The sequence below is a fragment of the Balaenoptera physalus genome (genome assembly GCF_965194825.1).
Source record: "Balaenoptera physalus genome assembly, chromosome: 1".
Classification (NCBI taxonomy): domain Eukaryota; kingdom Metazoa; phylum Chordata; class Mammalia; order Artiodactyla; family Balaenopteridae; genus Balaenoptera; species Balaenoptera physalus.
The window spans coordinates 161,362,088-161,376,038 of record NC_138882.1 but is presented as its reverse complement, the minus strand read 5'-3'; the positions used below and the strand labels follow the sequence as shown (position 1 = coordinate 161,376,038).

The following is a 13,951-nucleotide window of genomic DNA, read 5'->3' as shown; positions in this document are numbered from 1 at the left end:
TAAAGTACGAGCAAACAAACATCTTATTAGTATTTTATTTGTAGTTTTGGAGATTTACAGTTTCACAGGACACACTCTTTTTTTTTCAAAAAATAGAAAAAGTTAAAAAAAAAGAAAAAAAATAATCTATTGTCTTGGAAGAATAGAACAAGTCTCTTCAGCAAGCAATGGGCCAATTCAGGTCGGAGGAACTAGTGAAGTAAGTTAGATAGAGGAAGTTCCAATTTATCCAGTTTTAGGAATAACACAAATGTCTTCTTGTCCAGTTGTGTAAGGCTCCAAATGGGCCATCTCAGCTTAAGACTGGTAACACACAAACAAAGCCTGCAGGTGTGAAGGCAGGGGTAGCTCACTCTCCAGGAGGCTGCATCTGTTTACAGAACTCATCAAACTGCTGCTGCTCCAGTTCTGTCATGACTCTGTTGAGGGCATAGATCTGAACGGGAGAAAAGACGTGTTAGCAATGGAGGCAAATGCTCAGTGTATCTTCAGACACCAGAGGCTGTGTCATTTGAAAATGCCAGAACTGCACTGGTAACGCAGGGGCAGGAGAGGTAGACAGTAACTCCACTGGGGAATCAGGTAAGAAGCAGTGAGGCAGGTGGCTGATCAGGCCTTTAAAGGATCGGTAGGATTTGAACAGGTAGAGACTGGGGAAAGCACATAGGTGATGGGGGAGTGGATATTATGATTAAATAAATATAATGGAAAAGTACAGCATTAGTTCTGGAAACTTCAAGTATGCTAATATGAAAGATATCATGGAATGGGGTTTGGGGAGCTGGAGAAAGCAAGAAAAGTATGTTAGGGCTTTATATGCCATGCCAAGGAATCTGGACTTTATCGGGCTGGCTCTGGAGAGAGAAGTGTGCAGGGAAGCAACTTGATTATATCTGTGCTTTGAGAAAGAAAACTGGAGACCATGTGAGGGATGGATGGAGTCGGGGCGGAGAGATTATAGGCGTTAGGAGACACCTATTACAATGGTCCGGGAGGAGGTAGTAGGAACATGACCCAGGGCAGGCAGTGGGGTGGAAAGAAAACTGTGAGAGACATTCTAAGGTGAAAGGCAGGGTGTCTACCTTATTGCTCACCTTGCAGTAATCAATTAATCCACCAAGGAACCAGAAACAACGTAACACTTCCACATTTGTATAGAAGAAAAAAAAGAAGGGCCATGTTTGTGTGTAGGGGATAAAACTTGAGTAATCAAAAAGAAGGGAAAAAAACCTGAGACGTGAGACAAATAGAAAATTACAAAATAAGAGCAGAAATGAATGAAAAAGCAACCAAAAGTACAATAGAGAGGATCACCAAAACTGCAAGATGGTTCCTTGAAAATACTAAAGAAAACCCTGCAAACCTCTGACAAGACAGGTCGAGATAAGAAGGGAGAAGGCACAAACAAACATTATTAGAATTTAAAAGAAGCCGTAAGTACTGATATAATGGAGATTAAAACAAAACTTACGAACTTTGTGTCAATAAGTTTGAAAACTTAAATGATCAAAACTGACTAAATAGAAAGCTTGAATAATCCTACAATCTTTTTTTTTTCCAATTTTAAAAAATTTTGATAAGATTCTATAATCTTGGGACTTCCCTGGTGGCGTAGTGGTTAAGAATCTGCCTGCCAATGCATGGGACACGGGTTCGAGCCCTGGTCAGGGAAGATCCCACATGCCACGGAGCAACTAAGCCTGTGCACCACAACTACTGAGCCTGTGCTCTAGAGCCCACGAGCCACAACTACTGAGTCCATGCGCCACAATTACTGAAGCCTGCATGCCTAGAGCCTGTGCTCTGAAACAAGAGAAGCCACCGCAATGAGAAGCCCGTGCACAACAAAGAGTAGCCCCTGCTCGCCACAACGAGAGAAAGCCCGCGCACAGCAACAAAGACCCAACGCAGTCAAAAATACATAAAAAAAAAAAAAGATTCTATAATCTTTAAGTAAAACGGAATTCCACACAGTGATGAAAATAGTCTCAAACAACAACACAAATGATTCTCAAAAAGCATAATACTGATAGTTAAAATGGTCAAGTTTTATGTATGTTTTACCATAAAACAAACAAATAAATAAATAAATCTGCATGGTTAAAAAAAAAAAAAAGATGCTGAGTGAAGAGAACCAGTCACGGAATATGGTAACATATATAAAGTTCAGAAACATGCAAAACTAGACAATATATTGTTTTGCTATATTATTTAGGGGTACGCACAGAAATAGTAAATTAATACAGAACAGCAAGGGAGTAATTAGCATGAAATTAAGGACCGAGGGTACTGCTAGTGGGAAGGCTGGGGACATGACCAGAGTGAGGCCTGAAGAGCTTCTAAGTTACTGGTCATGTTCTATTTCTGTAGTTGGGTGTTTGTTTTATTCATCTTCTTTAAGTGCACAAACACATTTTATATATATTATTTATATGTATTATATAATTAAGTATATATTAAGTACGAATATACTTAATATATTAAGTATTATAAGTATTAAGTATTATGTATTAAGAATATATTAAGTAATACATTAAGCAGAGAAAGAAGAGACTCAAAATGGGTCAAGGGTCCAAGCCAAGGAATGAGACTTTCAAGGAGAAGATCACCAACAGTGCCAAATGCTGCTTCAGCTGCCAAAGGGGCCTCTGTTCCCATTCACCCCTCCCATCTCTCCTTCTCATCTCACTTTCTGGAATGTGGCATCTATACAGAACTGAAGGGAAACTGTGTCTCCGCCTCCCCACAAGGGCTCTTGTCACATTCCTATCTTAGGAAACTGCATTCCAGGCAACACAGACAAAACAGCAAGGCAACTGTGGGGCAAAGCAGGGAGCAGGGGAGAAAGTCGAAAGACCTGTTGAGATGGCAGTCCTGCCCCTCAATCCCTTACTACCTAGGAATTCTGGACATGACACTTCACTTGAAATGAGGATAATACTTTCTACCTCACAAGGTCATGTATGTTGTATCCCCCTTCCTTATTGCAGGAAGGATTTACAAAGGTCAGAGTGGGAGCAACAATAATACACCCTGGTGTGAGGATTACACGCGGTGATGCATGTGCCTGGCACATCTGAGGAGCTCAAGAAGTGCCAGCTGCAACGACAGTGCAAGTCCAGGATGACATCTTGGCAAATCAGCACAATTCAACTTCAAGTCCGCACAATGAAAACACAGTGACTCCTGATAACAATCAATCGCTGCCATTTTTGAGTGCTTTCTCTGGGCCAGGCACTGTGCTACATGCTTTACATACAACATTTCTATTCCTTACAACAATCTTGTGTGATTGATGTTATCCTCATTTTACCAAAAAGGAACTGAAGAGCTGCGGTTCAGAGAGGTTAAGTATCTCGTCCAGGGTGACTTGGGAAGAACTGGAATTTATGGAGGAGTTGGGGTTTGAAGTCAGACAAGTAAGTGTAACCTGTGCAACCTCACCGGCAGGGCGTCAGTAAACACATGAACAATGTCCCCAACAACATTATCGCTGCAGTGTGCACAGAGGACAGTTTCCCAGGGCTGTTTTACAGCAGCCCTCCAACTTTCACCAAAGCGCTGATCAGTAAAACCGTCTGGGGGCCTGCGTCCAGGTGAGGATGGGGAGGTGAAGGAAAGAGGGGCACAATCTGTTAGAACCCAGGTCCACAGCTCTCAGACAGTCTGCCGTAATCCAAAGGCAGATTTCAGTTTATGGATTAATTTCAAACACACTATTAAGTTTACTTATTATGTTTATGTTGGCCTCCCCCACTGAATGCACGCTCCACAAAGGCAGTGACTCCTCTGTTCCTACAACAGTGGCATGTAGTAGCAGTTCAATATTGTGAGTGAATGGATCAGATTAACAAAAATTTAAAGTCTGACACTATTAAGCATTGGAAAAGAAGTGAGGAATGAGAACTCTCTCACACTGCTAATGCAGGTGCAAACTTGTACAATCTCTCTGAAAACAATTTGGCAACGTCTAGTAAACTTGAAAATGTACCCAATAAATCTACTTCTAGTTATATATGCCCTTCAGGAATTCCAGCACAGGTGCCCAAGGAGACATCTAAAAATTTTTCACTACAGCATTGGTTGTAACAGCAAAAAAAACCCCCTATAAATTATTTAAACATCCGTTACCAGAGGACGGGGTAAATATACTAAAGTGGATTCATAAACTAGACTACTATTAGCAGTGATGAGGAATAAACTAGATTCTTACATTAACATGAATAGTTCTAAAAAACATAAACAAAATGCAAAATAAAACACGTGGAATTAGATTAATGTAAGATTTTAAAGCACAAAAGAACATTTTATATTGTTCAAAAATATCTACTAACATTTGAGCGTAAAAGTATAAAAAAAAATAGTGGTTGCCCATAGGGAGGGGAAAAGGAAATGGAGAAAGGGGACTTCAAATTTTTATGTAATTTTTATTTATTTAAAAAAGACTCCAGGCAAACATGACAAAATGTTAAACACTACCAATCTGGGGTGCTGAGTACCCAGGTGTTTGTTATAATATTCTGCTTTTCTGCATTATAAAATTTCTAAAAAAAGAAAAGAAACAAGCAAAAGCAAAAGAAATAGAAAGAGGGAAAAGACTGCAGTAAGCTTTTTCCTGATATTAAATGCTAAAATAAAATATTCATGTAAATAGGTTGATTTTTAAGTGCAGACTGAACAAAGGAACACAGTGTTGGGTGTAGAGCTTGGGCCTCTACTTCCCAATTAGGAGGAGCAACTCTCCAGGCCAAATCCAGGACATTTGTACTAGGGTGTCTGACACTTGCTCTCTCTCACTCCCTTACAGGACCCCTCCCTTACATGTCCCTTCTCTTTTTCCTTTCTTCCTTCCCTCAGGTCCTACCACAAAAGCTCTGCACCAGGAGTCATCTGGAGACTATCTGGTACTGGTCGGGGTTCTGACACTTGGCATGTGACTCTGGGCTGCCACCTCACCATGTGAACCTCAGTGATCTCCTCTGGAAACCTGGGAGAACACCTGTTTTGGCTGGATTGGCTGGAGGCAGGTAGGGCTCCCCGTCATAGCTCTCCTCTCTCGTATCTCTCTATACCGGCATCTCCAGCAGACTACAGGTATACAGGCCCTCCTTACTCTCACCTCTGCTCTCTGTCTTTGCTTCAGCTCCTGCTGGGCTGATTTCTGCTTGGCCTTCTCAACTCTGCTGACGGCCTCTTTAACTTTGGATTTTTCTTTACGTGCAGGTGGATCCATGACTTGGCTTCTGTATACTTCTTAGTCAGCTCTGACCTAGATGGTACAGAAGAAGGCGGATCTAAAGACAAAAAAAGAACGAACGAACGAACTTCCATTCACTAATGCCCTACCTCAGCCCCTTCCTTTGGCAGGGGAGGCAGAGGGGCCCGGGGGAAAGGGCGCTGCATTGGAGGAGTAAGACCTGAGTCCCACTGCCACCACCTCGCTGGGTGTCTCTAGGCAAATCTCCTCCCCACTCTGAGCTTTAGTTTTCTCCGTCTGCACAATGGGACAACAGTCCATCCCCTGGCCCCCTCCCACGAGCTGCCGTGTGAGCACCAAATGCGAAGAGCCCGGTGAACGGTTTCCTACACTGTAGCGCGCTGCATCCAGCGTGGGACTGCCAGAATTACGAGGACACCGCGGCCCAGAGGGACCGACCGGCCGCGGTCTCGAAGCGGGTTGGCGGGGAGCCCAAGGCTCGCGCGGCCGCCAGCCTCCGCACCAGGGCTTTCCCACCTCTGCCCTCCCAGAAGGTTACGGCCCGCTCGCGCCCTCCGCCACCGCCCCGCCCGGGCCCAAGCCCGGCCCCAGGAGAGCTCCCCTCCCGCCGTCGCCCACTCCCGGTGCAAAACGGCGGCTGGAGGCGGGCGGCGCTCGGGAGTCGGGGCTTTCCCTCCCGGGCCTCGGGACTCGGACAAGGGCCCAAGGGGGAACCCCCGCCTTCCCCTACCTCCCAGCCTGCAGCACGAGCCTGCCGCGCCTCGGATTGGGCGGGGCCGGGAGGCGGTGGGCGGGCCGGCGCGGCGAGGCCCCGCCCACAGGAAGGCCCGCGCGTGCGCAGAGAGCGTGTCTGGACGCCCCGCATCGGTGCTGGAGCTGGGGCTGGGGCTGGGGCTGGGGCTGGGGCTGGGGCTGGGGCTGGGGCTGGGGCTGGGGCTGGGGCTGGGGCTGGGGCGGGGGGAGGAGGAGGAGCAGGGACAGGGGCGGGGGCGGGGGCGGGGGCGGGTGCGTGGGTACCAGTAACAAAAGCTTTTCCCGGGAATACTTTCTGGGACAGACGCTAGGCTTTGAAAGGTGAGATCTGAAACCTGGGACTAGAATTGTAACTCTCTGAGCCTCAGTTTTCAATTCGGAAAGTAGGGATGATGATTGCCGCCTTCTTTTTTTTTTTTTTTTAAATATAATTAAGACAGTAAACATGGTCTATTTTTGCTTCTTTCCAGTAGAATACATTTGATCACTTTTTTTTTTTTATACAGCAGGTTATAGTCATCAATTTTATACACATCAGTGTATACATGTCAATCTCAATCGCCCGATTGCCGCCTTCTTGATTCAGAAGCTTGTTAGAAAGATCAAGTGAGCTCCTGTTTGCCACAGTGCTTTGAATAGGGAAATCGTGATGGAAGTATAAATAGCCAATATAAACAAAGAGAAATGTTCAAGTTCACTGATAATCGATAATTTTAAAATTACAATTTTATAACTATTTACAATAATTTTACAAATTGAAATAGCTGGCTATCATTTTTCATTTATTAGATTATCAAGGATTGGACAAAATGGTAGATAAGTACTTTGACGGCAGAAATCTTGTACAGTCTAATAATAACAATGACAATAATAACTACCTCTCTTCTGGACTTATATTACAGGCACTGTTCATAGAGCTTCACATTTATTAACTCATGTATTCCTCATAATAAGTACATATAATAATGTAAATATATAATAATATACTATTATTGTCCCCATTTTACAAATAAGGGAACAGAGGCACAGAGAGTTTGTGACTTGTCCAAGGTCACACAGCTAGTAAGTGCCCTAGCAAGTATTTCAGCTAGGATTTAGGATAGGACAATGGCCTATCCAAAAGAAAACGTGTTCAAGCCCACTCCTTTTGTTCCTCTAAGGATTGGGCAAGAATTGAAACAAAGGATGGATTCTAAGCAACAGCGAAAGTGTAGCCCAGATGGACACTTATATTTTCAGTCAAAGTGTAAATTATCACAACCTTTTGGGAAGCCAGTTTAGCACTGCATTTCAAAAGCCTTGAAAATGAACACGACCCCACAAAAAGACAAATACTGCATTATTCCATTTCTATGAGATATCTAAAGTAGTCAAACTCTTAGTAGAATGGTGATTGCCAGGGGCTGGGGGGAGGGGAAAAGGGAATTGTTCAATGGATATAGAGTTTCAGTTTTGCAAGATGAAAAAGTCCTAGAGATCAGCTGCACAACAATATGCATATAGTTAATACCACTGTACTGCACACTTAAAAATAATTAAGATGGTAAACCTACCTAAGGAGGTAAAAGACCTGTACTGGAAAACTATAAGACACTGAAGAAAGAAATAAGACACAAACCGTTGGAAAGATGTACCCTGTTGTTCATGGATTGGAAGAATTAATATTGTTAAAATGACCATTCTACCAAAGGCAATCCACAGATTCAGTGCAATCCCTATCACAATACTAAGGGCAATTTTCACAGAACTAGAACAAATAATTTTAATATCTGTATGGAAACAAAAAAGAGCCCAAATAGTTAAAACAACGTTGAGAAAGGAGAACAGAGCTGGAGGAATCATGCTCCCTGACTTCAGACTATACTACAAAGCTGCAGTAATCAAAACAGTATGGTACTGGCACAAAAACAGACACATAGATCAATGGAAGAGTATACAGAGCCGAGAAATAAACCCATGCACTTATGGTCAATTAATCTACAACCAAGGAGGCAAGAATACACAATGGAGAAAAGACAGTGTCTTCAATAAGTGGTGCTGGGAAAACTGGACAGCTTCATGTAAAACAATGAAATTAGAATATTCTCCAATGCCATATACAAAAATAAACTCAAAATGGATTAAAGACCTAAATGTAAGACCACAAACAATAAAACTCCTGGAAGAAAACATAGGCATAACATCTTTGACATAAATTGTAGCAATATTTTTTTGGATCTGTCTCCTAAAACAAAGGAAATAAAAGCAACAACAAACAAATGGAAAATAATTAAACTTAAAAGCTTTTGCATAGCAAAGGAAACCATCAACTGAATGGGAGAAAATATTTTCAAATGATATGTTCAATAAAGTGTTAATATCCAAAATATATAAACAGTTCATACACTCAATATCAAAAAACCAAACAACCCAGTCAAAAAAATGGGCAGAAGACCTGAATAGACATTTTTCCAAAGAAGACATACAGATGGCCAACAGGCACATGAAAAGATGCTCAACATCATTAATCATCAGAGAAATGCAAATTAAAACCACAATGAGATATCATCTCACACCTGTCAGAATGGCTATCATCAAAAAGACACAAATAAAAAATGTTGGTGAGGATGTGGAGAAAAGGGAACCCTTGTACACTGTTGGTGGAAATGTAAATTGGTGCAGCCACTGTGGAAAACAGTATGGAGTTTTCTCAAAAAACTGAAAATAGAACTACCATATGACCCAGCAATTCCATTCCTGGGTATATATCCAAAGAAAACGAAAACTCTAATTCGAAGAGATACATGCACCCCAATGTTCATAGTGTCATTACTTACAATTGCCAAGACATGGAAGCAACCTAAGTGTCCATCGACAAATGAATGGTTAAACAAGATGTGTTGTTTATATATACAATGAAATATTACTCAGCCATAAAAAGGAATGAAATTTTGCCATTTGCAGCAATATGGATGGACTTGGAGGGTATTATACTAAGTGAAATAAGTCAGATAGAGAAAGACAAATACTGTATAATATCACTTATATGTGGAATCTAACAAATAAAACAAACTAATGTAGTGACTATAACAAAAAAGGAACAGACTCACAAAATAGAGAACAAACTAGTGGTAACCAGTGGGGAGGGGCGAGATAGGGGTAAGGGATTAATAGGTACAAACTATAAATAAGCTACAAGGATGTATTGTACAACACAGGGAATACAGTCAGTATTTTGTAGTAACTATAAATGGAATATAACCTTTATAAATTGTGAATCACTATATTTTACACCTATAACATGTAATATTGTACGTCAATTATATTTCCATTAAAACATTTTTTTAAAGCTTAAGATGGTAAATTTTATGTTATGTGGGGTTTTTTTTAACCACATTGAAAAAAAAATAAGCACAGCTTTGACTCAGCAACTACACTTTTAAGTTATCCTAACTAAATAGTCAGAGACAGTGCTATTCCTAAGAGTAAAAAACCAAAACAATGAAAATATTTATAAATGGGGTCAATTAAATAAATTATAGGATAGCTATAATAGGATTCTATGCAGTCATTAAAATGACATAGAAGAATTTTTTATGTAATAAAATGTTTTTATTTTAATAAATGAAAAAGTTACAAAGAGGCATATACAACATAGTCACAATATTTGTTTTATTGTTTCAGAAAAGATTATTATATACACATGAAAAAGAGACTGGATGGAAACACACCAAATTGCAAATTGAAATTAAGAATGGAGATTATTTTTATCTTCTTTGTGCTTTTCTATATTTTCCAAAATTTCTACAATGAACATTTAAACTTTAGCAAGATTTATACTTTCTTTTACATTTTTGTTACATTGTACACTTTATAAAGTTCATATAAGCTCTGGATTAGATTACAGCTGGAGACAGGGCAGGGACTTTGGAAGGCTTTACAAAGCCAACAGAAACAGACTGGATATAGGGTATTAAGTAGTGGAAAAGCCAAACTGGAAGATTGGAAAAAGAGTGGAGCCACTGATAAAAGTGAAGGTATGATGAGTTGGCTTGGGAAAGGATGAGGAAGAGGATAAGTCAGAGGTGTGTGAGTGTGTGAGTGTGTGTGTGTGTGTGTGTGTGAGAGAGAGAGAGAAAGAGGGAGAGAGTGACAAAGAGAGACAGAGACAGAGAGACAGAGACAGAGAGAGCTAGTTTACACTTACAGGTGGCAATAAGCAGGAAGAGTTGTCCAGTAAGTATAGGGCTGCAGAAAATCACAGGTGTGTAGATACTGGTTTGGGATTCTTCATCAGGAAGGTGAAGGCTGGAGCCAGGAGGGAGTGAAAGTCCCCTCTCTGTTCTTCCTCCATGAGTTTATGATCTCTCTTTCTCTCTCTCTCGACCATCAACAGACTCTTGACCAGTCTACAAAACTCCCTGGTTGATTGAGTCAGTGTTTACATGAATATAACTATTCCTAAGGGTAAAAAAGAATATTTTTACAGTGTATACTGTACTAAGATTACATTCACTTTATTAAACAACTCTAAACAACTCTACAACTCTTTTTTTCCTGGAGTCAAAAATTGCCTATTTTTTTCATTTGTGTAATTATCTATGCATCTACTGTTAATTATTCCATAAACTCTCCATCAGGACTATAAAACGTCTTTCTATCTGGTCACATGAATCCGATACTTTTCAACTTTTTTTTTTCCCTTAGAGACATTATTCCTTAGGCCTATCCTCCTCTCGCTCCAAGCTGTCGTCTTGGCTTTGCTATCCAACTGTTGTCCTGAGACTTCCCATAACCACATTCTGGGGACTTGCATCTCCTCTCCTGTGCCAAATCCCCTGTCTCCTGGATATTCCTATTTGTGGCTTATTCTCTCATTTTGGAGGAGCTCATTCCCCAGTAATTTCCCCAGAATAAGTTCATGGGAGGTACATTTTTTAAACCCTGCTTGTCTAAAGATGGCTTTATTTTGCTCTCACACTTGATTGACAGTGTGGCGGGGTACAGAGTTCCAAGTTGGAAATCATTTTCCCTCAGAATTTTAAAGGCATTGATCCACTGTTATCTAGCTTCTCATGTGGCTAGACTCTTGAGAAGTCTGATTTATTCTGATTTCCGTTACTTCTTATGTAATTTTTGTTTGTTCACTTGTTTCTGGAAGCTTTTAGGACATATATTTTTCCTTTATCCTTGATGTTTCGAACCTTCATCATGATAAGTAATAATAATGTAAGGCTATTTCATTCATTGCTCTAGGTACTCAGGGGTCCCTTTCAATCAGGAAACATACAGTCTTCACTTCTGGGAAATTTTCTCTCTGTTAGATTCCCTTGTTTTTTTCATCATTTTTCTCTCATTTTCCATCCCTTGGTTTTGTTTATTCTAACTTTATAAGAGATTTTTTAGTAGTTACATTTTTATGTATGCATGTATGTATTTATTTACTTGGCTGCGCCGGGTCTTAGTTGCGGCATGCGGGATCTTTTAGTTGTGGCATGCAAGCTCTTAGTTGTGGTGTGCGGGATCTAGTTCCCTGACCAGGGATCGAACCTGGGCCCCCTGCACTGTGAGTGTGGAGTCTTAACCACTGGACCACCAGGGAAGTCTGTATGAGAGATTTTTCTGAAATTTATCCTGTAGTTTTTCTGTTGAATTTGTTCATTTCTGTCATAAAATTTTAATTTCCAAGTGTTTTTCCTGGTTCCCTGACTTTCCTTTTGGTAGCCTCTTGCTTTTGTGTTGTGGATTCAGGATCTTCTCTTATTTCATGTTTCTGAGGATATCAGTTGTAGTTTTCTGCCATTTTCTTCCACTTCCTAGATTGTCTCTTGTTGTTTATTTTGGTCTCTAGCTTTCAAGTTAGAGACTTTCCTCAGATAATAATACTAGCTACCATTTATTGGGTGTAAAGCACAGTTCTAAGTATTTTACATGTTTTAACTAATTTAATCCTTACACCCAATGAGTGAGTTACCATTCTTATCCTCAATTTACCAAAAAGGTAGAAACTACTGTGTATAAAATAAATAAGCTACAGGATATATTGTACAGCACAGGGAATAGAGCCTATACTTAATAATAACCATAAATGGAATATAACCTTTAAAAAAAGTGGGTTTTTTTTGTTCTAGTGTATGAGACTATGATAAATTTCTAAAAAGTCAATTTTCCTGAAAAAATCAAGAAAAGTGTAAAAAAAATTTACTAGTAAGGAGAATTCCTTGCTAGTCCAGTGGTTAGGGCTCTGAGTTTCCATTGCAGGGGGCACGGGTTCCACGCCTGGTCGGGGAACTAAGATCCCGCATGCCACATGGCGCAGCCAGAAAAAAAAATTTACTAGTAAGGAAACTGGGACACAGACAGGTTAAGGCTCTCATTCAGGTCACACAGCTCAGAAGTGGACCTGAATCTAAACAAACCTGTAGCTTTCCAGTTTCAGAAATCTGAGGGATAGAGAAATAAATTAAATGTTACCGCAAGAACGCAACTGGCCAAATCCAGAATGCAGGACATTGTACAAGACAATTTACCGACAATCAAGGGTGTAAGGAAAACTTTAAAAAAAAAAAAAAATTAATTAATTAATGTAATTCATTTTTGGCTGCGTGGGGTCTTTGTTGCTGCACGTGGGCTTTCTCTGGTTGTGGCAAGCGGGGGGTACTCTTTGCTGCAGTGCATGGGCTTCTCATTGCGTGCCTTCTTTTGTTGTGGAGCATGGGCTCTAGGTGTGCGGGCACGTGGACTCAGTAGTTGTGGCTCGAGGGACCTGGAGCGCAGGCTCAGTAGTTGTGGTGCACAGGCTTAGTTGCTCTGCGGCATGTGGGATCTTCCCAGACCAGGGATCGAACCCATGTCCCCTGCATTGGCAGGTGGATTCTTAACCACTGCGCCACCAGGGAAGTCCCTGGTTATCCTTTTTAAATATAGCAGCTTGTACATGTCAATTCCAAACTCCCTAACTATCCCTTATCTCTACCCTTCCCCCGTGGTAACCATAAGTTCATTCTCTAAGTCTGTGAGTCCATTTCTGTTTTGTAAATACGTTCATTTGTATAATTTTTTTTTAGATTCTGCATATAAGCGATATCATACGATATTTCTCTTTCTCTGTCTGACTTACTTCACTCAGTATGACAATCCATGTTGTCTAGTGTGTCCATCCATGTTGCTGCAAATAGCATTATTTCATTCTTTTTTATTGCTGAGTAATATTCCATTGTATATATATATACCACATCTTCTTTATCCATTCATCTGCTGGTGGACATTTACGTTGCTTCCATGTCTTGGCTATTGTAAATAGTGCTGCTATGAACACTGAAGTGCATGTATCTTTTCAAATTATAGTTTTCTCTGGATATATGCCCAGGAGGGGGATTGCTGGATCATATGGCAACTCTATTTTTAGTTTTTTAAGCACCCTCCATACAACTTTCCATAGTGGCTGCACCAACTTACATTCCCCCAACAGTGTAGGAGGCATCCCTGGAAAAGGAGCATTTCAATCACCTCAGATAATTGTGGATATTTTTTTTTGATGCAGGAAGAAACTTGACAAGTGGTAGTTGCTTAAAGGTTAATGCAGCATGGAATCTCAAACCATACCAGTGAACGTTTCCTTTCTTTCCCTGCCCATCTTTATTGAGATATAATTGACATATAACATTGTGTAAGTTTGAGGTATACAATCCATTGATTTGATACACTTATAGATTGCAAACTGATAACCATAATAAAAGTAGTTACCGCCACCATCACGTCACATTATTACCATTTCTTTTTTGTGCTGAGAACATTTAAGATCTACTCTTTTAGCAACTTTCAAACATATAATACACCAATGAACTTTTTATACTCTGTTCCAGTAAAATCCACCAGATTGTCTTGCATATTGGTGGCTCTTTTACTTATGCATAGTTGTCAAGACACGTATTAGTCATTTAGAATTTATTGGTTCACTGTGCAGATATTTCAAATGTTGACACATTTCATTGTATAACA

General features: G+C 40.5%; 1 protein-coding gene across 6 annotated transcripts; it reads right to left on the bottom strand.

The window, feature by feature from the left end:
* Positions 1 to 17: 17 nt before the first annotated feature.
* Positions 18 to 6,012, bottom strand: SVBP (small vasohibin binding protein). Of its 6 annotated transcripts, none has more exons than XM_082431988.1 (3): positions 5,949 to 6,012; positions 5,120 to 5,269; positions 18 to 436 (listed from the first exon to the last, which is right to left on the bottom strand). In XM_082431988.1, the coding sequence occupies exons 2-3, from the start codon at positions 5,231 to 5,233 to the stop codon at positions 350 to 352; spliced, it is 201 nt and encodes a 66-aa protein (XP_082288114.1). In that variant the 5' UTR covers positions 5,234 to 5,269; positions 5,949 to 6,012; the 3' UTR covers positions 18 to 349. The 6 variants fall into 6 exon arrangements, with proteins under 6 accessions (XP_082288114.1, XP_082288111.1, XP_082288112.1 ...); XM_082431985.1 differs by having other exon boundaries at positions 5,120 to 5,294; positions 5,949 to 6,005; XM_082431986.1 differs by lacking the exon at positions 5,949 to 6,012 and adding an exon at positions 5,735 to 5,938 and having other exon boundaries at positions 5,120 to 5,294.
* Positions 6,013 to 13,951: the final 7,939 nt, after the last annotated feature.

Excerpts from the sequence above, each read along its gene's own strand:
- SVBP (XM_082431988.1), bottom strand. The coding sequence starts at position 5,233 with ATGGATCCACCTGCACGTAAAGAAAAATCCAAAGTTAAAGAGGCCGTC. Across the intron at positions 437-5,119 it reads AGCAAAGACAGAGAGCAGAG|ATCTATGCCCTCAACAGAGT; the intron begins GTGAGAGTAAGG and ends TCTCCCGTTCAG.